Source organism: Anguilla anguilla, chromosome 10 (genome assembly GCF_013347855.1).
Source record: "Anguilla anguilla isolate fAngAng1 chromosome 10, fAngAng1.pri, whole genome shotgun sequence".
NCBI lineage: Eukaryota > Metazoa > Chordata > Actinopteri > Anguilliformes > Anguillidae > Anguilla > Anguilla anguilla.
This window is the reverse complement of record NC_049210.1, coordinates 19,783,146-19,808,340: the sequence shown is the minus strand read 5'-3', so window position 1 is coordinate 19,808,340 and position 25,195 is coordinate 19,783,146. Positions and strand designations below refer to the sequence as shown.

At 42.4% G+C, this 25,195-nt stretch overlaps 1 protein-coding gene across 27 annotated transcripts in view; it reads left to right on the top strand.

Annotated features, from left to right (window-relative positions):
* cacna1ba (calcium channel, voltage-dependent, N type, alpha 1B subunit, a) overlaps positions 1–25,195 on the top strand; it is a 186,704-nt gene that overhangs the window by 98,629 nt on the left and 62,880 nt on the right. For 19 of the 27 annotated variants that reach the window (XM_035378852.1, XM_035378846.1, XM_035378844.1 and 16 more), the window contains exons 8-19: positions 3,474–3,589; positions 4,992–5,081; positions 7,798–7,887; positions 11,925–12,143; positions 13,123–13,235; positions 13,872–13,984; positions 14,166–14,297; positions 18,496–18,568; positions 18,720–18,837; positions 19,341–19,408; positions 19,894–20,000; positions 22,550–22,612. In XM_035378852.1, coding sequence (XP_035234743.1) covers positions 3,474–3,589; positions 4,992–5,081; positions 7,798–7,887; positions 11,925–12,143; positions 13,123–13,235; positions 13,872–13,984; positions 14,166–14,297; positions 18,496–18,568; positions 18,720–18,837; positions 19,341–19,408; positions 19,894–20,000; positions 22,550–22,612 — 1,302 coding nt within the window. The remainder of the gene's footprint in view (positions 1–3,473; positions 3,590–4,991; positions 5,082–7,797; positions 7,888–11,924; positions 12,144–13,122; positions 13,236–13,871; positions 13,985–14,165; positions 14,298–18,495; positions 18,569–18,719; positions 18,838–19,340; positions 19,409–19,893; positions 20,001–22,549; positions 22,613–25,195) is intronic. The other 8 variants (XM_035378855.1, XM_035378856.1, XM_035378857.1 and 5 more) reach the window with 3 other exon arrangements.

Sequence of the window (25,195 nt, the reverse complement as noted above, 5' to 3'; positions counted from 1 at the left end):
GTTCATCCCTCTCTGTGATTTCTTATTTCGACATGAAAGAACGATGTTGGTAGCAAAACAACATGTACAGCAACAGCTGGGTGGAAATACAGTCAAAATACAATGTCCCTTCCTGTTTATGCTGTATCTCTACTTTTTATTGATGAGCCTTAACTAATGAAGTGTTGTCAATAAAGTTGTTCATTTTGGCAGCTAGCTGGACGGTAAAGGGGACTGTGATAGTAATTTTGTCTCCCTCTGTGATTGGTTTGTTCACTTCTTTCTCTCATGATAGTTTAGTGCAGTTTGCTCCTCTCTGATATGGATAACACTTTACAATACGGTCACATGGCATTAACTTATGCAGTTGTTAACTACTAACTACTGAAAAATTAAGCTGTAGAGCTTTGTTAATATATTTTTACATCAGCAATTCAAGTTAAAAACTACATTATTTAATGCCATTTCCTTTTGGGATTAAAAAAACTGTTCATGTATCTGTTAATGGTTAAGTGATTATACGTTTATCCTATGTTTTAATAAATAATAATGTAACTAATATATTAGTTAATGTACCGTATTTGATAACTACTAACTATATTTCATGCTTAACACCTATAGATGTATATAATTAATTCATGTTAACAACTACATTAGTTAATGCAAAATCACGTGACCTATATTGTAAAGTGTTATGTTGATATGTTCGTTTTTCCCTCTCTATCGTAGGTTTATGTAGTATGTGTCCTTCAGTGATAGGCTAGTTTAGTTTGTCTTTCTCAGTGATAGTTTAGTTCAGTCTGTCGTTCTCTGTCATTGGTTAGCTCAGTGCATTCATTCCTTTGCACACATATTGTGGTTTATGTCCTTCCACCCAGAAAGCGGCAGCACCCTGTTCATGGCTTCATTGGTCTGGCTTTCAGCCTCTCTCCCTCTCTGTCGCATCCTCTCTCCCTCTCTCTCTATCTCTGTTCGTTAGTCGTGGGTCCTGTTTGTTTCCATGGCGCTGGTCTCCGCGGGTGTTGTCAGCATGCATTATTCAGTCGTCTGCGGGGTGTAGGGAAGATGTCTGACGCTCTTTGTCAGAGGATGTTGCCAACTAAAGGGCAGTGTGTCTGATTGTGGGACGGGACTGAAGCCACATGCAGAGATGAGAGAGACTTGGGGAGCATGGGGGCGGAGGGCATTTCCTTATCACCCCACCCCCTGGTGGAGGGCGGGGCCTTTGACCGGTCTGCTGTTCTCACTATTTAATCTCTCATTTTCTGTCTCATACTCCCCCCATCTCTCTCTCTCTCTCTTTCTCTGGTCCTGAAGGTCAGCCCTTTCAGATTCCCTCAGCAGCATCGGTCTGCAGTGTTCAGTGTTCAGTGGCCAGAGAAACCTCTTTTAGACCCCAGTAATGTGAAGTTAAACTCCGTATCCATGCACAAGTACACACACACACACACACATACACAAACAGGCTTACAGAGACACATGTTCACACACGCACACACAGCGGTATAAGCACGTACCGCAACATACATACAAAAACGGGTATGTATGCATGTGTGTTCGTGTGTGCGTCAGTGGAGAGGTTAGTACTGTGTGTATGTGTGTGTGTGCGTGTGTGAGTGGAGAGGGTAGTACAGTTTGAGCTGGGATTCCTCTCTCGCCCACGCAGCCCTCCCTGCTGAGGACCTGCGCCTCTGCAGTGCAGGGGGGGAGGGACTTCCTCTGCTGCTGCGTGGGTGAGACACCAATCAGAGCCAGGCACCGATAGGGCTGTGAGGGAACCCCCGCTCTCCTCCTCTCCCTCTGTCTCCTCTCACTATCTCACTCTGACTCTTCTCATCCTCTCTCCGTGTCTCTCTCTCTTTCCCACCCTCTCAGACTCTCACTCTGACTCTTCTCATCCTCTCACCATGTCTCTCTCTCTTTCCCACTCTCTCACACTCTCTTTTCTCATCCTCTGTTTCTCTCTCTCTTTCTCGCTCTCTCTCTCAGTCTTTCTGTCTCCTCAGTTGTGGTAGACAGCCTAATGACATAGGGAGTGAGAAAAGTATGTGGGTGGGAGAAACACAAAAACTGAGTCTCCAATTTTGACAAGTGGAGACTGGGGAAGGGAGGGAGGGAGTTGGCTAGTTAGGCTTTGCATCCGTGCAGGTTTGCCGATTTCGCAGTTGTATCTTTGCTTACAGGAGCCCCCTTCTCTGCTCAACAGGCTCCTCTGTGCTTCCCCATCTACCTGTCCCCACTGCTCACCAGTGCTAAGAATAAGAAAAAGCCCTTGTGCACGTGTGATACCGTTCGCTAGGTTAATTTTCTGTGAATAACACAGAGTTCCTCACTCGTGGCGCCATCAACAGAGCTGTTTAAAGCTTGTCATTTTGCAGATGAAAAATCAAAAATGGCCACCTGATAATTCATTAGCCCAAGGGTGTAATTTATGGGAGGATGGGGGGGGGGGGGAGTTACAACCCCAATATTACAAATCAGGCAACATAACCCCAAAATAAACCACAATAATATAGTGTGATGATGAAAAAAATAATTTCATATAAAGATCGGACCCCCCTAGAGGGTTGAAGTTCTCAGGTCTATGCATTTCAGGCCTAAATATTCAAACTAAAGTTACGCACTTACATTAGCCATAGCATACTGCTGTAGCTGAGCCACCAGCATAGACCACAGTGGTGCAGTGGCTTCTGGGCTACTCCAACAGTACATGCATGGCTGAGCTCCTGTCATGTTGTGCTTTTGAGAGTTTGTATGTCTGTTTGAGTGTGGCAAACTGCTCAGTCAGAACTGCCAGCAGAATTTGTGCTCCTCCTGCGGACATTCCATGGATATGTGGGAGCAGACCTATCTTAAAACTGCAGATGAGCACAGACACAGCAAATAGACAGTTGACAGTAAATAGAGGAGGCATAGAGAGGCAAATGCTGGATTGATGAATGTTGCACTGTGTCATCAGGAATAGTGGGTTCATAAAAAACATAACTAGAATTGTGTATAATATGCAGTGCCATAGTTCAGTATTTTTGTGCTCCCATGAGGTATTTTAATATTTAATGTTTTCAAAAAAAATTTAATATGCATATTATTCATAAATTGCAGTATACCTATTTTTGCTTATTCATTCATTTAGGCATTTACACTACATATAGAAGTGTGATATAAAATATAAATCTGCTCATTCATAATTGAACAGTGGTCATTCCTGTTGCATCTTATACTGGAAATTCATTTTCTCTAAATGTCTTTTTCAGCCTGTTGCCATTTTGTATTTCATGCATATGTTTTTCACAGGTTACATTTAAATTAAAAATTGATATTCAAGACAAACAGGCAGTTGTAGTGCAAAGACCATGGCCAGAAGGAGTGCGTCATATTTGACTCAGGTACCTTCAGTCAACAGGTGCTCTGGTCATTTTCTGGGTCCCGGAATTATTGTGTTTTCTGTTTGTTTGTTTGTGTGTGCGTGTGTGTGTGTGTGTGTGCGTGCACAGGGAATTTGCGAAGGAGCGTGAGCGTGTGGAGAAGAGGCAGGAGTTCCTGAAGCTGAGGAGACAGCAGCAGATTGAAAGAGAGCTGACCGGATACCTGGAGTGGATTTGCAAGGCAGGTCAGACTTCCCTTCGTCCATTTGGCCCACTCTCTGTCAGTCCCTGCTCCGGGTACATTCTACCCACTGTCCACTATTCCCTCTCTCTCTCAGTGCCTGACCCAGGTACATTCTACCCACTGGCCACTATTTTGTGGGTACAATGGGCTAGTCTTTGGTAATATATATATATATACACTAATATTCAAAGGAGAAGTCCCTTATTTTATATGATTGAACATTTTGGTTAGTGACATCTATTATTGAACATTTGTAGTGATCTAAAGCAATGGGAGTATTTTGAATGATATGCTGTCCTCACCTGTTATGATTGAATTCAAACCTGCCTTGTGCTACCCCAATGCTGACAGTTGTTGTCCAGTAATAATTTTGCCCCCTGTTGCCCCATTACTCTTATGACTGAGTAATGGATTTGCTGTCATCCCAAACACTAACCGATATTGCTGTGTAATAGTTGTCTTTTGAACCAGTGGTACTTGTAAGTGCTGTGTAATAGAATATTACCCTGATGACACACACAGCGTTCCATGTGCGGAAGCTTTCGTGATTCTCACAGAGTGCTTTCGGTGGGGACATGCAGTATGTGGAGGCTTGATGTGACAACGGACACGGTGTTCTGGCGGCACCGACATCAAGCAAATTTAATTACGCTTAAGCAGCCAGGGCTCAAAGGTTCCCAAAGCCTTCTTTCATCTTTTGATGGAAGAAAAGGCTGTGCTTAGATCAATAGAGCATTAAAACAATGTGACCTTTTTAAAGTTTTTATTAGGTTTATTGATGCATTTTTTTTTCTTTTTGACATTCAAAGTTTGAATTAATTCGTTGGTTACTTTTTATTCAGATTGACCTCTGTTATTTTTTAACTTGTTCTGTGTGCAGCTAAACAGCTTTCATTTATTGTATACATGGAAATCTGCCTCATGGTGTCCATTTTGTGTTTTAAGTGTGAAATGGGATGTTGGCCCATTCAAAACTGGTGACCAACAGTAAGTGTGTTTACACATTAACGCTCATCTTAATGCTGCACATTGTTCCGTCATGACAAAGGTTGGACTTCCGAAAACAGACACAAAAGAATCCCCACAGATCTCTATTTAATCTAAGCCCAAATGCTCCTGACCTTTATACAAGCAATTTTATGCCATATTTATTATTGATTTCATGACTCATTAAGTTGTGTAAGAAATGAAGAAGAAACAAAAAACAATTTTCACCTTAAAAAAAAAAAAAATATTCTCATGAAATACTCTGAAAAAAGAAATTCTCATGAAATTAAGTTGACTGCATTACTGAATCAATGGAATCTGTGGAATGGGGCCATTTTGTTTCACTGAATGCTGCTTCCCTGGGTGGGACCGATGTGCACGATGGTGTGAGTCCAACTCCTGTCTCCTGGTTTCAGAGGAGGTGATGCTGGCGGAAGAGGACAGAAATGCGGAGGAGAAATCCCCACTGGATGGCGCGTGGTACAAGAGGAAACAGAACAACTCTGGTGAGAAACGCACTGGAGCACTCTGTTTTACCGCACTGTCCTGCAGCAATGCGTTGCCTGAACACAAGGCCTATGAGAGCTATCCTCTGTTGATCCATTACCACTGTAGACGTGTACCAGACTGAACTATGGGTAACCCTGTGTGTGTGTGTGTGTGATACCATAGTCAGTTTGCAGTGCACAAACCACTCATTGCACTAGGCAATGCATGTTTGTGAGTACAGTGGTGCAAAGAGTGCCCTCAATGAACTTCCGAGCAGTGGAGAAATGCGATATGGTCAGATGACTCATCGTTCACCTTATTCTCAAAAAAATGGATGAGTGCTCATGTAACCTACACCACATCTAAAGAAGCCTACTGGCCCGAGTGCTTAGACCCATCAGCAAAGTTTTCAGGCAGTTCCCTAATGGTGTGGGGTGTATTTACCTGCCATGGCTTGGTTGCACTCATCCTTTTAGAAGGCAATGTCAATGCTAATCACTGGTGAATTATTCTGAGTGATTGCCTTCATCCCATATTGCAGTATTGCTTTCCGTCTGGGAGGGGCGACTTCCAGGATAACAGTGTCTGAATGCGGAGAACCTGGGGTCACCGGAAAGTTCCGGGCTAGGAGAAGCTACAGTCTCTCCTCCTCGCTTTGTATCTCTGAGAGAAAAACAGGCACAAGTGCTGAAGTCTCTTGGGGCTCCCTGTCTGAAGGGTGACCGCCGTTTCGTGGGTATGCTGGCAGGGTCCTGTTTGAGTGCAGCTGCTGCAGGCGGTAGCTGACGGCGGGCTCCCTGTAATTGGATGACCGTGGTGGCTAACGGAGAAGCGGTCTTGTTGTGACGCACTGGGCTGCAGTAGGTGTCCTTTGTGCTGCTGGGGCCGTGTGGGAGAGGTGACCGGAGAGAGACGAGTGCACTTGGGTGGGGCAAGAAGTCCCCACACCAGGTTGATTGATTTACTCACTTTTTAGGTAGATGGTATGCACTTTTCCTTGCAATCCTTATCATATATCAATTCCCGCTGTATAGCATTAGTTGGCTCATAGTTCTTGCACGGGTGGGTCTACAGTCTTTTGTAAACTGTGAAAAAAATATCCATTTTGGGTCAGGTGCTGAAATAAATGATAATATTATATCTAAAAAGTATTTATTATGAATTGAGTCTTTGTGCAAGGAGTTACTGAAATGATTATATCGCTTCAAGAGAGGCCATAAAGACTGCAGTTACATGTGGTGTGACACCGTCTCAGTCTTTCTTCACATGGAAAAGGAACTCCTCAAACTGCCCCAGAGACAAAGCTCCCTCATCTGCAGCACCTGCAGTGCTCTCTCCAGCTTTGTGTTTGACAGGAATCGCTGTTGAGAGATAATTAGTGGGTTAATTAAGCCATAATTATACCTCCTCCATCAATTTGACTAATCTCTCAGAGTACACTACGCTGGCGAATTTGACAGCTGCAAAATGCGAAACTTCTCAAATGCTGGCATTGCCCGGGTTAATGTGTCCACACTTCAGTCAAATAATGGGGCTTTGTGCGGTTGCTATGTTTATTTTGGAGCTCAGTTTTAAAAGCTGTAGTATCCCGCTGTGCTTCTATATGAAGCTGGAAGTATGCATCTGCAAACACTGTTACACACCACAGAGGCATACCTAGTTCATCTTTCAGCAGCAGGCATTGGGTTGGATTCAGATACCTGCTGGTTAGCCAGGAATGGTTTTTACCTAATGTGTCATACTAGTGGCTGTCCTTAATACTGGGAAGGCTACAGTATGTTTGCATTAGTCCGTTTGAAATGGCCATAAATACTGTTAACTCAGTATGCATTTCACCTGCAATCAGTCACTAGTATTAGCTGGCTTTGGATAGCTACTGTGCCAGCTTACTAGATAATCTAACTTGAACTCAACTGATGGTAAATTAAACAATTTATCTGGGCTAGTTTAGCCTGCTTAGCAGAGTGTTATTGTAAAAGAAGGGATGATCTGTCTTCACACCATTCAGTGGATTAAAAGTGTTTTTGAAACATCCACGCACCTCCAAATAGTAGAGCAGTTTACAATAACAATAATAATTGTGTTGACCATGGCTCAATACTGAAACTATTATAGACACAAATCTAAGTGTAAACATCAGAAACCTGTAATGTTTAAACAGCGTGAGAGATGCCCCCCATTGTTCTGTGCATGTGTGTGTGTGTGTGTGTGTGTGTGTGTGAGAGAGCGAGATAGAGAGAGAGCAAGAGAGACGGAGAGACAGAGAGGGAGCGAGAGAAAGGGCTTCCCTGCAGCTGCACGCTATCACCGTCATTCAATCTCAGCTGAGCTACAATTAAAGCCAGTGTGAGATCCAGGGGATAATTAGGGGGATTAGGGAGACATGCTGATTGGATTACAGCTGAATGGCGTATGTAACACCACAGCAGGGAGCATGGAGGGCATCATTGCCCCCTGGATGGTGCAGTCTCCGTGGCGATGCACCCAGCCTGTCAAAGCATGTCAGTGAAGCCCAAGAGCTTTAAGATGTCTTCTGAAGAACTAGCTGCAGTACACAATACAGATCTTTAACATTTGTGATGCCATATATATTGAAAATGTGCATCACATTCATACGTGCTAACATGCTAACTCATATGCTAATGCTTCTGTGCGCAGTGTTTTAAAGTACATGGGCCTGATGTCTGCCAGTTATGCAATGTGTGAAGCGTTCACTAATTTCCATTTGTGCAGTGTTGAAAAGGGCTAAAGTAAAAAAGAGCAAGAATGACCTCATCAACGCCGAGGAGGGCGAGGACCACTTCACTGACATCTCTTCAGTAGGTAAGGCTTGGCCCTGACCTTTCACCTTTCACCTGCAGGTCACTGAGCTCAGGCTGTGAGATGGCATCCCTGTCATTGTCTCCTGTGTTATATGTGTGGTCTTAAAAGTGTGATATTTGATATGTACTTTTTTCTGTCTTGTTTATTTTTTGGCACTAGGCTAAATTCTTTCCAAATTAGTGACTTTTTTTCTTTCTTTTTATTCTTTTTGTTTACATTGAAAGACATTTATTGGAAGATAGCTAGACAGTAAATAAAAGAATTGGTAAAGTGACAACCACCCCACCATCCTCTGCACATGTATCCAATTCAACAGGAAGAAATAAAAAAAAAAAACATTTATTTAGGTGTCAAGTTGATGTAGTCCAATTCCCATCCCTCTCCCACAACAATTTCATCCCATATTCCCAGATGTTCTTTGACTTTATTGTTTTTACCCACAATATATTTTTCAACAATGTAGTGATGTTTTAAATCTATTTGTTTCTGATTCTTATACTGTGTAGGTCCTGAAAGATTTCCTCCAATAGGTTGAGTTATTAGTTATTAGTTCCAAGTTATTGAATGATTTATTTCCTTCCCTTAGGTCTCCCAGCAAAACTAAAAATAGTTTTAACTTTAAGAGTCTGTTATTTCTTCTCACCCATCCCTGAACTCGAATCCAACTACAGGCTACAGTACAAAAATAATGGGGAGGTTGATTCTGGTTCTTCCTGAAAACATTTGCATAGGCCAGATTATTCAGTGCCACAAATGTTACGCATTCTTCTCATTGCCGAGAATTTGTATAATAATTAAATCTGAATATATCTTATTGGTACATCAATTGCAGATGCGTAGATAAATTTAAAAATGTGTTCATGTGATATCGGACAGTCCAGTAAGTTTTTTCAGTAGTTTTGGATTTTGTATGGTATAGAAACCAATATTTAAAAATATCTTGGGTGAAACTTAAATTGCGTATTTAACTTTTTCAGCTATTTAACATGTTTAATCCATTCTTAACAAACTAGTACCTGGATACCTTTTTCCATCCAATTAGCTTTTTTATAATGATCATTGCTTGATATTTTTGTAACAATCTTTACAGTGTTTTCTGATTGAATTAGTTCATTTGTCCAATTAATATGTTTTCTTTTGCAACAGGCTAGTTTTGGCCTGTATTGCTTAAGTTTTCTTGAAGAGAAAGCATTTGTGTGTTCCCTAAAGCATATTTAAAGGCATTCTATACAACTAGAGGATGAGCTGTTCTTGTATTATGCAGGAAGGGATCTGTGCTAAATTATTTTGTTGTAGTTGTGAACATATTGTCATTAAGCACACTTTGTTTAAACTTCTAGCATCCTGGGAGTTTTTTATTTGCTAAATGAAGAGCTTTAAGCTATAAGATGATCAGAGCTAAGTCGACTTCCAATCATTGCCCCATTCACTTTGGGGACCGTGGAGCAGGAGATAAGCAAATAATATATATGACTAACCTGATTTAATATCCTCCAGGTATATCTTATTACATCGGTTTTAAGTCTCCGTGCATCTACCGAATCGAATGAGTCCAGAATACCTGATCTCTTTATAGAATGTAGAATGTTTTTGTGTGGTTTAAGATAATCTTTTTATGATATATAGAGGTATTTAAAACTGTGTATCCACCAGCCAAATTGTCATAATCGGTTGTATTTTGTAAATCCTGTACATTCACAAAATGCATTATTTTCTGAAAAGAATAACAACCCCTTTTGTATTTCTTAATCCACAAGAAAAAAGGTGCTTACTTTTGAAGAAGGATTCAGCTCTGTCAAAGTGAACTGTGTCAGTCTGCCTTCTTAGTAATCCCAAAATCAAACATACCTGAAATAATTAAGTGTTCATGTCACTGATCCCTAGTTAAGATTTTGGATTTACTTAAGTCCTGAAAGAGAACACGGAGCATCGTGTTTGTGGGATAGAGGGAGTAGACGGAGGTGTTGGGGGAGGAGGAGGTGAGACGGTCATGCATTTGGTGCTCTGAAATGTTATGCCATTTCTCACAAATCGTATTTCACAGATCTGTAATGAGAGTTGATAACTCTGGCTTGCTCAGTAGCTCAGTTGCTTGCTATTAGGAAGCGTAGGCAGCCTCAGGACCACGTCCTGCGATCACGCTCAACCATGGTGGACGTGGCCAGGTGTCCCAGAATCCTCCATTCCAGCGCACTCCGTTTCCATTAACGGACTGATTATGGATACCTTAATATAGCGCTGCGGGCATTTAAGTGAAAGTACAATATACCACCATGAGAAATATTTATGCTTTCATATTAAATATGCATGTCTCATAAGCATTACTGTGAATTCATATGAATATGAATAGATGCATTTTACTGCTACTTTGAATTATGTGTGTTATATCGTACTTAGCTGCACCATACTGCCTCTGGGTCAAGGCTCTCTCTGTAAGGGCTGTTGTAAAGGTGGACTTTCGCAGCAGAGTGTACCCAAATATGAGGTATTGAAAGGGAGGGGGGGGATAATTACTAATGCTTATGTGAGACAGTATATGATAATTACAAGCCTATAACCAAAATTGTTCTTAAATTATTAATGCTATCATAAGCTTCAGCTCAGTAAAATGCAGCTAAAACCTTGGTGTTACACGGCAACTCTAATGGTGCAACTCTAAGAGTGCATTTTCAACTCTGAGAGGTCTTTCTCACTCTGAAAGAGAACATTTTACTTCAACTGGACTTGTCAGAGTTGAAATAACATTACATATATTTGTAATGTAAGCAAAAAGAATAATGGCAGTATATTTGTATTTCCTTTACTCTCTAGACTAGTGATATTCAAATCTGTTACACTTGGCTGGTAGTACTGTTGATGTTCTTTTCTACCTCGTAGTTAATTGATTACTTAGTGTCACTGATTACCTGGACATTCATGTTGTCCCTGGTCTAAATCAGGCCCAGATTAGACAGGATGAATGAAAACCAGCAGTACTCTTGGCCACAGTGGTCATATTTGGGTATCCCTAGTCTAAACTGTATGCCTGCTGTTAATGGCATAGATCCCCTCTCTGGGCTCTGGGGATTAATAAAGTATATTGAATAAACACATGCAATGAAAGCACCCATGCTCACACATATACACACATGCACGTGCACAAATTAATAAAACATATAGGCTATTATTACAGTATATAGGCTAATGGTACCAATGACTGATTTAGGTTCTATGTATTTTGTGGCCGAATTATAGGCTTTCTATTAGACCATTTAAATTAAACATATTTTAATAGGCCTATCTGGTTAATAGAACACTAGCTATTGACGACAACATTCAGTCAATATTCTTTATGATTAAATAGGTTATTATATCAGCAGCAGTCCCTCGGTGTAGGGCTGCTACTCCCTCCCCATTCTCTCTGGCGCATCGTGTGCCGCTGCGATGACAACCAGCAACTCAGCTTCGAAGAGACACGTTTGTGCACTGTCCACTCGCTTCATCCTCTAATGCGTCTGCCCAGTGCAGTTGGGCGTGACTGCAATCAGTATAATGACGGGGAAAAAATAATCACCTTTTTACCCCGTTAATTCATTCATCACCCCGGGTGTCAGTTCATTACCGTGCTCATCAGTAAGGCTGGATACGAGCTTAGGACAGCCCTAATAGTGAAGCTGCTCCTTTGCGTTTGGTTTAGCCTACTGCTGGCCTCAGTACAGTTTCTTGCAAGAAACTTTGTGGAAAGGCTATGGTTCATGTTTTGGCCTGGTTCAAATGTTGGGAAATAAAATTTTCCCCTTATTATGTTTTGATGTCTCATTTACCATATGTTATGTCCTAGATATGAACATATTTCTTATACAGACCATTGAGACCAAATTAATTGATTATCGGTTAACGGTCCTAACAGGGTAATGATAATTGGTATCGGCTAAAAGTTTGATGTGGGTGTGTCCCCAGTGTACACATATACACACACGTTTTGTGCGAGTGTTTTGCGGCTTTTCTGGAGACGTGTGACTTTATGGCCCGCGTCTGCGCTTTCCCCCCCCCCACTGCTCCCCCAGGGTCGCCCTTCGCCCGCGCCAGCCTGAAGAGCAGCAAGAACGACAGCTCCTCCTACTTCCGGCGCAAGGAGAAGAGGGTGCGCTTCTTCATCCGCCGCATGGTCAAGTCCCAGGGCTTCTACTGGACCGTGCTGTGCCTGGTGGGCCTCAACACGCTGTGCGTGGCCATCGTGCACTACGACCAGCCCGAGTGGCTCACCTATGCACTCTGTAAGTCCGCCCCCAGCACCTGGGGGGAAGGTGTCATCACCCCCTCTCTAAGTACGATACACAGGTTATGCATTTTCCCCTTTTCCCTCCGCAATCTGGATTGCCCAATCGTGCTCAAACAGCAGCCCCAATACTGAGTGCATTTTACAGTAGGACACTGTATTCCTTCTGGACTCATGAAATCTGTTGGAGATAGAATTAATCCTGAACTGCATATCTGCCTCTGTGCGATGTGTCTGTTACTGTTACGACCGTCACATTAGCGGAATGAAGACGCCAGCTCTTAATATTATCTGTTGGCTCAGAGGTCCACTGTAATTGATCAAGTGTTTGTTTCATTTTTATGAGCTCATTTTCCAATTTCAGGTGGATAGAAGACTGAATTGCTGAGCAGGGAATAATATTCCTGTTGGAGGAAACAGTAGCATCAATGTGAATTATCTCTAGAAATATTTTCTCATAAGTCTGGTTCTTATAATGCAAACATAATATGAAATTTAAAAAGGACAGTGCTTTTTCACTTGTGATCTTGTTAGTAAAGTTGAAAATGTCAGTGAGAGCCTTTTGAAAAATCACTGGAATGGTTTTAAGTGGAGGGAAACCAAGGGAAAAACATGTTTCCAGGCAGACATCTTCAGTGCCAAGCAATTATATACAGCCTCTGTCTCTTAATGACCATGGAGTGTGCTTAGTGCCAACAGCTGAATGTTTGTCCTGGGGTTATTTTTCATGTGCTTAATTGCTTTTTTCCTCAGAAAACATGATGTTACTTTCGATCTCCATATACTGTACGCTAGGCATGTATAAATGTATGCTGTGTACATTTATAAGTGTAAAACAAGGTAAACTGCTACTGATGTCCTTGTCAGAGATTAGTCCCACTGTATCTATCCTTTAGTTCTTCTGTTTGGGGGAAACAGATTTTGCGTTTGGATCTCATGTCACTGTAGCTGATCCCTGTGTTTTGCGTGGCGTGCAGACTTGGCAGAGTTTGTGTTCCTGGGCCTCTTCCTGACGGAGATGACCCTGAAGATGTATGGGCTGGGGCCCCGGAACTACTTCCACTCCTCCTTCAACTGCTTCGACTTTGGGGTGAGTCCACGCTGAGTTCCTTCACCTCGCTTCCGTTCGGCGTCAGCCTTTTTAATGCTGGTCGATGATAGATGCGGCCCCAGTGAGGTGGTTCTCAGTGGAGGTTTTTCTAACTGATGCCAAAGAAGACCAAGCCAGCCCTGAATGCACACCTTAAAGTAGGGGCTGTCAACCAGAAATTACCATCATCAGCTGAATTGTATTGTTACTCAGCACTTAATTGAACCACAAAGTCATTTATTATACAGTTGGCTCTGAATCTGTTGCTAAAGTAAAAACAAAAAACCAGTCAAAGCTGTGGCTCTCCAGGACCAGGTTTGAGGGCCACTTTGCTAACGCTTGATTACATTTTAACTTATTTTGTCATGCTTTCTTTTCATATGTTGCACAGAGAGGTGTTTACTATAACAATTTAGTTAATTTACAGTGGCTTTGCATGATCAAGGATCAAGGACTTTCTTGTATTGGGTGAAAACATGCTTATTTCTTCATCTGTAATTCCCACTGGGATATGTTACAGTTATAGTTCTCTTATGGTCTGAATGTAAATTATACTGGGGAAAAATTGATTGATTGATTGATTGATAGGGTTCATGGTTGCTATTGTTACGCTGATAGCATATCGCTCTTGTCTAGGTGATTGTGGGCAGTATTTTTGAGGTCATTTGGGCAGCCGTCAAACCCGGGGCTTCCTTTGGCATCAGCGTTTTGAGAGCGCTCCGCCTACTCAGGATCTTTAAAGTCACAAAGTAAGTCTTCCCTCCTGAGTCTTTTCACATCGAAAGATTTCCACTGCCTGATCGTATTCAGTGCCATATTTGCCATGAACTGTGTCTGTTTGTTGTCCTCCTTTTATGCTGCCTGTGTGTAATGTGATATGCATTATGCATCCATTCGGCTCCCTCCCCTGATACTGCCTGTCTCCTGCAGGTACTGGAACTCTCTGAGGAACCTGGTCGTGTCCTTGCTGAATTCCATGAAGTCCATCATCAGTCTCCTCTTCCTCCTCTTCCTCTTCATCGTGGTGTTTGCTCTACTGGGCATGCAGCTCTTCGGAGGACAGTGAGTCCACCATCCCGCCCCCCCCCCCCCCCCCCCCCCGCCCTGTTGTAAACCCCCTACCCCTGTTCCGGCCTGAAACCCAACCCCTGTCCCATCAATCTTCATAACCTCCCTAAAATAATAACCCCACTCTGCTAAAGTCATTACTGTACTACTTAGTCGCATTGTGGCTGACATGTTGGTAGTGAAGTGATTTTAACAGAACTTTCATGAAGAATATTACCTCATAAACGCATCGGCTTTTGATAGCTTTTTTAAAGAAATTGCTGTTCCGAGCCATTTTTCTTCATATATTAATATATAATTCGAAAATGCATCAACCCCACCCAACATAAAATTCACTGCATTATCTTTAACAATGGAGCATTAGGAACGGAATGGTGTGGAGGAACTGCAGTGCTCCAATCATATTCATTACGGGAAAAGTATCTGCTTCTGGGCATAGCCTCATTAACACAGCATGGCCTTTCAGAGACATTCTCTGCAGTTGGGTTGTTTGGAAGAACAGAACACAAAGTGCTCTACCAGTTGCCTAAGGCTCTAACCATAACCAGACATATACTGTAAGAGCGTTATGAATATAATTTTTGTCCATTCCTTTACACTTTGAAAATAAGCTCATGCTTGTGTGTTCCGTTACACTGTATTACTGTGCTGTACGTTGCGTTCATGCTGGGTTATTTCAGGAACTGTATCTGTACCTACTGCACCAGTATCTCAAACTCTTCACAGAATATCCAATACGTACACAGCTCTCATCTGTAGTGTTTTCGGTATCTAGAAGTTTCTTTGTTCCTTTTCTTTAGCTTTGGCCTCTTCTCAACAGAAGTGTGAGAGCAAGCAGCTTGATTCATTCACTGTATGAATTTATAATCTGGCTCTGCTATTGTATTTTTGCATAAAAGGCTTTTTGCTCATTTTTCCAAAGTTATGTGCAGTATAGTTAAGGCCAACTAATAACATTCATAGAAACTGAACTTTTCACATTTTTTTTATAAAAGCAAAGCAAAAACTTCAATGATTTGACATACTGCATTTGTCGGTAAAATGGTTCTTCTAAATTACACATATCTAGTATTCAGTTCCCAGCTTCTTGTTGAGTGTTTTGACCCTGTGGTGAGTAACACCATGTGTTATGACTCATGTGAGAATATAATTTTTCATCACATATACAGTCATTTGATGATGACATAAAACATTGCATGGCTATTAATGATTTACATAGATACTCCAGCATGTTAAAGGCAGCATTATTCATGCTTCTTGATGAAAGCTTTATGAATACATATCCCATTATGTATTCCAAGTGTGGCCAAATACTGGAAACAAAATAATTGATGTGTGTACTATACCATTATAAATTTAAAAAAAAATTCAGGTTATATATATAAAAACACATTTTTCAGAGAGAAGCTAGAGCTCGGAGAAGCAAACAGCTGCATTGCACTGCTCATACTCCCCGTGTTCCAGGAAAGGCTTTCAGACATGAAGAAAACCACAGTGTGAAACCATTTAGCTCGTGTACCAAATCTTTCATGAGAAGAATTTAAGATAATGATGGTGGGACATTTCAGAAAGATGTGATGCATCCCTCCCGAGTGAAAATGGGTGGTGAAAGCAGTGCTTCCTTATACCCCACTGCTCCACCTGTGACATGGAGTCCAAAGCCTGACCTGGCGTCTCCCCGCACCTTCACTCTTCCACAACCAGCGCAGCTGCTGTCCTGATCAAGGCGAAGTCCTTTCACATCAATTACCCTACATTTGTCTTCCCTAATAAAGATGTACGCACATACAGTATCTTTATTAGGCAGGTAGGTAGGGTAACAAATGGACCACAGCTGAGCAAGTGCCATGGCAGGAATGAAGCCCCTATATGGCTTGAGAGTCAACCCTACGCTACTCATGAAACTAACCAACCATTTTGGCTCCTGTCATGTTAGGTCCATGCAATCCCATTATGTGTATTTGGAGGAAATCATTTCAAAATCTTATTTCTTGCATTGGAAAAATGCTGCAGAGAAATAGGGGGTGCGGCTTGTTTCGGTTATGTTTTACGTGTGATTTATTGTTACTATTAATCGGGTGATTGTGTTGACATAATTCACACCCATTTTCCGATGGCAGTATTGAAATTCCAGTCGTATTCCCTCTGTAGTGCATATGTTGCACTCCACCTTTGCAGGAAAATGACTGGAACTGGGATTCTGCAAGAAAAACAAAGAAATCCTATTTTCTTTATCTCACCTGAGATGAATCGTGCATACAGCAATATTACAGTGTACCATGGAACTCTATTAACCAGGAGCAGTGGGTGTCGGCACCCAAATGGCACATAGTACTGTGCAGTGGTAGTGCTGGAGTTCCATGTGAAATTCCGCAGAGTCTGAAAACTGCAGAGGCCTCTATTTTATGCGTAGATGAATTAGGTCCCTATACGTCCTTTGAGAGCAGTAATGCAAGGATTTAATTGAATCAATACCAGAGTCAGTGGAATATGCATGTTTATTCAGATAAGAGTTTGCACATTCCCCAAAGCTGTTTGTGTTCTCTGTTGGAAGAAGAAAAAAATGTGATATCGCATGTCTCTATATCCCAGAGATCAGGTTCTAATGGGATTGCCTGTGCACATGCGTTTTCACAAGCGTTTACAAGTGTATTTAAGGTGGTTGCCTCCGAGAAGTCCTGGTCATGCAATAGGATCTGCTACTGGTCTTTCACTGTTCTCTTCAGTGTACCCGGGGCTGTCAATTGTGTATTCAGGTGGCTTGTGACCAATACAAATGTCACAATAGAACTAATACAGTATGCTCCATTAGGTATTCCTCTGTCTCTCTCTGGTCTGCCTTGTGTTAGTTGCACAAAACCACAGATATTGATCCCAGGTCTGCCGGAGAGGAAAAATAAACAATAATATGATATTTTAGCCAATGCGGACAGCATTTTCAACACATTGTGACACAGAGGCATACGTCAACTGCAGCCCTTTGTATAGAGAATAGTGCTACACAGCTGTGAGTTACAGTTCATACTAAAGATTACAGTAAAAATTAAGGAAGGGCAGCCAATACTGGCACTCATTAAGAGTAAATGTCATTTTTCAAGGAAATGTTTGTGCAGGATATATCTGTGTATGCCTGTTGATATGTTGCACTGAATCCCAGGATACATAATTCATAAGGTATTCATAATTCCAGTGGCATGGTAAAGTGACACGGGGACATCATAGACATCTTCCAGATCACTTTGAAGGGCTGGATTTTGGTTCGTTTTCTCTGCACTCCTGTTCAAAATAGAAAAGGTATTCGCTGTTTTTGGAACTGTGCAATCTGTTAGTTTTCATTCTGGACATGTGAGGTTAGACATCTTCATATTGGCCATTATATGCGGTCCATAGTAAAGGGGCTTGGTGCTGCAGGAATAGAGCTACGGTATGCAGTGCAGAAGAGGGGTAGTCTCAAACGAGCGGGAACCAGCCCACACAGTTGGAAGCGCATTAATGGTGCGAGGGGCAGGGAGCGGCACTCTTAACTGTGTGCCAGCACTTGTGCGGCATAGTGGTTTGGGATCTTGGCTGGAAACCAGCGGGTTGTAGGTATGAATCCCAGGCGGAGCTTCTCTGTCGCACCTCCGAGCCGTCCACTTACCCGGAATCCCAGGCCAATGAATTATTTAACGGGAGCGTCTCTCTCTCTGCTCTCCGTGATCTCGCCAGTCTCCACCGCTTCAGCAAACCTGCCACTAGCCTGGCCTCAGGTGCCTGAATCATTTAGTTGCTGGCTTGCATTCTACAGCTGCAGGTTTTCCCACTCATTTCACTGCTGCAAAGTCTTCGTAAGAGAATGCTGTCTTCCCAGTGTGCCAATAGCACTATTTCCTACTCCATACATTTTGTTTCCATTTGCAACCTTTTATTCGTAGTGCTGGTTTATTCCTCCCGATTCTGACGTCAGTGTAAAATGCAAGCAGTCTGTTTTCTGCTGTCAGTTTGAATAGATCATACTGGCATTTAAGTTGCATGCATGGTATTCACTTTCTGAAATATCTGAATAATAGTTTATTGGACAGTTTTGATTTTCCAGTTTTCTTTGCTGGAACAGCACTCAATGTTTACTGGAATATTGTTGGAAGCACAGACGGACAATTTTCAAACAGAGTGATTCATAATAAATCACATGGTACTGTTTTTTTGCCTTTAGGTTTAATTTTGATGAGGAGACCCCAACGACAAACTTTGACACCTTCCCTGCTGCTATTCTTACAGTTTTTCAGGTAAACCATTCAGATGTCTTTGTTTTTTGTGAGAAATAAAAAGTGTTAGCAGAACTCAGTTAAAAAGAATTTTACTAATAAAGAGTGTGTACCTACTGTATGTGTTTCCCTCACCTGCTTTAAATTCCTTTCGGGTCATACGGATCACTAGATTTTGACAGGCGAAGACTGGAATGCGGTGATGTATCATGGGATTGAATCACAGGGAGGAGTCCAAGGAGGGATGTTCTCCTCCATCTATTTCATTGTCCTCACCCTGTTTGGAAACTGTATCCTTTCTGTTGACAAAATTAGGTGGCATCGAGATATCAACCACTTCAGTGTCTTGTTTCCCTGGGTTGAATTTAACTGACATCAAAGGGCCCCTAGAGAAAAAACTAATACCCAGGCCAGAGGACCCTTGGCTCAAAAATTGGCTCAATTTTTGGTCAGTAGGGCTGACCGAGCCCTTTCCTTGTCGTCCTTCTCTTGAAAGGTATTGACTTCTTCTCAGAAAACTTTAAATGTCCTGCCCTAATTGACATTTGATTAATTTCAGTTAATTTGTTTCAAGTGATGTATTCCTGTGCCTCTTAAATTGATAGTTGATGGGTAAATCTCTCAGCCCTTACTGCTTTTTTAAATTCAATCACTGTTTTTTAACTTTGATTATACTTTCCCTCAAGGTTTTTAAAAGGTGATAGGAAATGGCACAGCTGTGGTGAAGTACCGCCCAATATTGGCAGTCTGAATATTTGGCTGTCTGGACTTTCCTTAATTTGGTTTCGATCAGACACTCTCCTCAATGTCTTCTTGGCCATTGCCGTTGACAACCTCGCAAACGCACAGGAACTCACGAAGGTAGGGCCTTTCAACATCTCTGTGTGTGTTATAGTGACCCCAGCTCACCTCACCCACCGGGATGACACAGAGATGAACTGGGATACCATCCCAAAAGCTTTCCAGCTTTGATTGATGATCTTCTCATTAGCATCCACCTCGTATAGGCCTGTGCCAAATGTTTAGCTTTTAATGAAATGCACAAAGAACCTTCTATTGTAATGGAGCAGACAGGTTAATTGAACTCATTGAGTATTTCCCTATTTCCTGTTTACACGGGTATCTATTTGCCTGATGAATGGTGGCTTACTTGAGTTATTAGTCAATAAGTGAAGTTAATGTTAAAGATTTATGGCTGTTAATGTTCCACCTGTGGTGCTTCATCGTAAATATCAGGCCCCCGCACTCTCCCCGCCCCTGAGAGAATCCGTGGCATTAATCCTTTGATTTGTTCTTTATTATTGTTTATGATCCTCGCCAATATTTCACATGCCTCCATTGGTTAGGATGAAGAAGAGCAAGAGGAGGCGATCAGTAAAAAGCTTGCCCTTCAGAAAGCCAAGGAGGTGAAGGAGGTTAGCCCTATGTCAGCGGCTAACATTTCTATTGCAGCGTAAGTGAAGGGGCACCTGCCCCCACCCACCCCAGTCCCTGTCCCACACTGACCCCCCCCCCCCCCCCCCAGCCCCTACAGAAATCAGTCCTATTTTAAACGGGCTGTCTCCTGCCGGAAGTGATTGTATGGAGCTGTGCTTTGTGTGTCTTTCACTGGTCTATGATATGTCTTTCCTGTACCCGTTCCTACGGAATCTCTGCGTATTATTTGTATGTTTGTTTTTTTTTCTGTGTGTGTGCATTCTTGGTTTTGATCAGTGTTCAAGTTTTGTCCTGATGTCCTGCCCCCGCCCCCCTTTTGTTATCTGTGAAGGTGAGTCTTTATCCACATGTTGGTGCTGCACCTCTGGTGTGTTATATGATCCTCTCCCCTCCCCCCCACCCTCTAAGGGCTCTTCCCACACTTTGGCCGACCTGCACACTGCAAGCATGAAAGGGGTGACTGCCTTTTTAAGGTGCTTTCTCCATAAGAGTGTGGGGTAAGGTCATACTGAGGTGTCAGGGGTGGTGCTGTGTGTGTGTGTGTGTGTGTGTGTGTGTGTGTGTGTGTGTATGTGTGTGTGTGTGTGTGTGTGTATGTGTGTGTGTGTGTGTGTATGTCTGGAGGGGGTGTTAGCCCTTACTCCCGTGTAGTCAGCTCTCTGAAACGCATACAAACTCCACCCAAGGAGCCGTCTAACTGAGGCCCTTTCAGATTTGAGCAGAGGTTGTCCTGGAGGTGATAGCAACGGGATGCTGAGCCGACGGCCATTGTCTGCCGTCAGTATGTGCATGTTTTTGGCAGTTTTACACGTCAATACATTTACAGTATTTCAAGAAGTGCAATAAATGTAATGCTGTTAGATACTGAAATATATGAGTTGTGAGATTCAAGGCTTCATGTCTGCCCACTGCCCCAACATGGCGTTCTATGTGCACTTTCTGAAATACTGTATGTGCCTCTGGTACAACAGCTGCTCAGCTCAGTGGACTGCAGAACAAAAACACCCAGCAGCTGGTAGCAAGCAATATGGAGATACAGTATACTAGTATGCCCTCTCCAGAATGTCCTTGTATCAGTAGTTAGTAGGAACCCCTGTCTGAATCCTCCTGTATAGTAATTGTTAAAGTCCGATTTAAGTGATAATGATCACATTGTACCCCAAACCAATGACAGCCTCAAACGCTTTGCGCAGCGTTGAAATTATTAATCGCCGTGGCGACCGATGGTTTCCGCCTGGATACGGCACGGGCGAGACTCTGGCTGGGCAAGCGGTGTGTGTTTGCGAGCATGAACCTGGGTGTGAGCACGTCTGTGTGCTGAGCTCTGGTGCTTTTTCTGTGAGCTGGATCAGCTGTTGTAGCTGTGAGCTGTGGGGCCACAGCTGTGACACACTGATGATGTGTCACACGTATTCGAAGTGCCCAGAGCCACAATTGGCCATGTCATAAGATGATTTAAATGAGACAGTGCCTGAACTTGGTTTTTGCTTTATTGCGCTCTAATAATATATATTTCATTTTGCTCTTAAATTATCTGACATACTGTCACACATTGAACCTTTCAATATGACCACCTGGGACAGCGGGTGTAATAATCAATAAAGAGCTGTTGTTAAAACATCAATCTGACTGCTGAAGACCGATTTGTCTGCAATCCGAAACATTGGCCAGAGGATCGGGTTGGGCGTGTGGTCTTCTCAGAGAATTTGGTTCAGATCCCCTCCACCTCAGAGAGTTTGGTTCAGATCACCTCCACCTCAGAGAGTTTGGTTCAGATCACCTCAAAGGGGCTTAGTTTGGATCCGATGCATTGCATTGACCACCCTTCTTGGTCAAAATGTTCACCAAGATCATTGGCTCCATTTCAAAGAGATTTGTGTAGCCAGCCCTCTGTAAATGAATTGTATCTACTGATCAGTCAGGAAAGGATGTCTCCTGATTCAGTATGATTCCTTTCTCTTCTTCAAAGATTATTTCAAAGCACTGTTTGTTATTGTGGATAGTTGTTCACCTTATTTATTTTTATGTTAAAGTGCTGCTTCTTTTAAAGGATCTGGAGTTTTTAAAGATTTTTAACTTCGAACATGCAGCTGAAATGCAACATTTACATTTGCTTGATTGACAATTCACAAGAGGGGACCTGTCCAGGAAGTTGTGCTTTATGGAACTTCACAAAAGGGACAAGTCTAACAATCTTGGGTATCTCTTTTAAATCTTTCACAATGTCTTGTCCAGCTGCACACTTGGAAGTTTAAAAGCCTTTGCAAAAACCCCTTCATTATTTATTCATTATTTTGATATGTTAAAATTTGACTTTTGAAATGTTTTGTTGTGTGGTTCATTTTAATTGTGCAATTGTTTATTTTACTGTGTTGATGCTAGCTTTGAATATTTTTGAGTTATGTATTTTGTGATACTGATAAAACACCCCCAAATGAAGTCAGAAGAGGTGGGGGGATGGGGTGGAGTGGACAGACTGACCTGTCCCCTTCCCCCCCCAACTCTGACCTCTTCCAAATGTCTTCTTCTTTTTTTGTCTTGTCTTTTTTTTTTTTGCATGTGCAGTTTTGTAAAGCAAAATCGAGGTGCTCTATCTCGCAGCTCGTCCATCTGCAGCGTAAATTCACCGTGAGTTTTTGACCTCTGTTACAATATTTTCAGTATCCCGTCACCCTCCTTCTCTCCTGACAACCTACCTTATTACCTGTCTTTCTCTAAATCTTTCTGACCCCATCCCCTCATTCCTGTACCGCCAGTTCGCCTGAGCTGTTTTCTTCCCCTCATCCAAAGGGTGAATGTGGCCATATTTTGTCCGTGTGCACGTCGTCAATTCTTCATCAATTGTTGACCCTTTCCTGTGTGCGTGTGTGTGTGTGTGTTTATATGAATAGTTTCTGTGTAATTTTCAATTAACCATGCAGCTCAAGAGAACGTTTCCCTGTCACATTTGTCCTACCCCCTGGTGCTGCTCTTAACAGCAATAAGTATGACATCTTTGCTTTTTTCTGTTGCTCCCGTCTCCTGGGTAGCCTGTCCTGGAAGGGTAGAGAGCCAATCAGATGGCCAGAGCACAGTTTTCTCTCTTGTGTGTGGACACACACTGATAAAGCCCGCCTTTCAGCGAGCCAGTGACTCTGTCCGCCAGGCCGCACGGTGGCCACCTCTTATTGGCAGGAACTGTGCCCTCTCTCTGGCTTCAAGCATCTTCTGAGCTCCCATTGGGGTCGCCCCGGGTGACGCTGCTTAACGCCGCATTAGTCATGAGCACTCTGAGTCTTTTTAGAAACCACTGCACTAGAACTACACAGATAGAAAGACCAGGCCCTTTCTTGACTCATGCCCCTGTGTCACAAACCACTCTCTCAAATGGATCGAGTGAATCAATTTACATCTCTGTGCAATTCTGTGTGCTGTTAAATCTCCACTACGTGCATATTAAAGCTCCTTCTGTGTCAGTGAACCAGCGAGTGCTGAAAATGTGCTTTCGGAAATGAAACCGCACTGTAGGGTGCAGTCTGCTCAACACCGCGCCTAGCATCAACTCTAGACCTTTTGTTAGCTTTCTTGTGCATGAGCTGATGATTCAATGACACAAGAAACAGCTGAGCAGCCAATCATCTGACTTTTGGTACCCTAAAATATGGAAGCTATGTATAAAAATGGCAATTCCCACACAATTCACCCAATATGGATGTAAAAAATGGAACCTCATGTTCGTTGTTTAATTTCAATCCTATGTTCTGGACTACAGAGCCAAAGCAACAAAAACGGTGTCAATGGGCTAATACTTACAGTATGGACTGCACTAAATATCACTATGTTGTCTAACAGAGCAGTGTTTGTAACACTGCTCTAATTATAGATAATCTCAATAATTTACACTGGTGAGTGAGCTTTGTCTGTTACTCATAGTAGGCATATAAAATGCAACTCCATTTGGTTCACAGACCTAGGATTTTGTGTACCATTGATTCAGTAACCTTCTATGCAGTATGTTGCTGACATGCTCTCTTGCATTTTTCTTTGTGTTAAACCTTAGGGGATCTGTTTTTTGGATCAGGATCAGGATATGTCATTCACTGAGTCCAGTATGTCATTTACTGATCGACAGTGTACAGATAGGTGGATACACCTGGTGTCTTGCACTACGTTGCTCTTTTTCTTGCTGTCTTATTGTAAGATGCTGTGTCCATATGCAGCCTGGATGACCTTGTAAGATTCCTGTAGGGCTAAGCTTGTGACAGAAACAGTTTTCTCCCCTTTTTTTGAAAACATAAAGGAAGTCAGCTTTTCTGCTTTTTTCTGAAAGCATAAAGTAGGCCAGCTGTGGTATTTTTTTGTTGATATCATTAAAGATGCTGAGTCAGATTGCTTTTGATGCACTTTTATACTTGTCTTTATGGGCCTAACTGCAGGCACAAGGCACGTGTGTCTTGTGAAAAATGGGTAGAATCCTTTCAGCTATGGCCTGAATCATCCACCCGTGCTTCATTACTCTTGCCCTGATTCGAACCCACTTCATGTCGTGACTTCTCTCCCAGTACTGTCGCGTCTCACGTGTGGTGCGTGTCTCATCACATCTTGAGCGTTTCACATGACTGTTTTATGGGACGAAAGTCCGGAGAGTCAGAGACAGATTTGTTGTTATTCTCTTTCTTTCTATCTTTCTTTCTTTCTTAAATTGTCATAGACAGCGAGCTTGATTCTGAGCTGGGGTACTGCACCTTCCACTAAATAGAAATTATGTCTTTTCTCCCACATGTGCCAAAGACTCATCTTTGAATTTACGCACACAACTCACTAACCTGGCTTTCTTGCGAGCAAATTTATGTAGTACTTTTGCTATAAATTTTTCTCATATGCTCTATAGAAGACAGGCAGGTGTGGGAGCAATGACATCGGGAAACAAGCACAGAATATAAGGCTGCTGTTTGACCTTTGACCTGCTGGTGGTTTCAATGACAGGAGGTGTGACCTGCTGCTTTTGATAGACATTGCCTTCTCAGAATGAATGAGACAAATTGCGTTTTGATTGGTGAAGAAAAGGGGGGGGGGGGCGGGATGTTCCGCTTTACAGATGATGATGTGCATTTATATCATGAAGAGGGTGTCGATGACTGTCTGTTGCTTGCAGTGCAATACCAACATATGGGTGTGTCTTCAATGTCTTCATTTTAATTGTATAATTAATTTTTTTGGTCGTAATGAAGA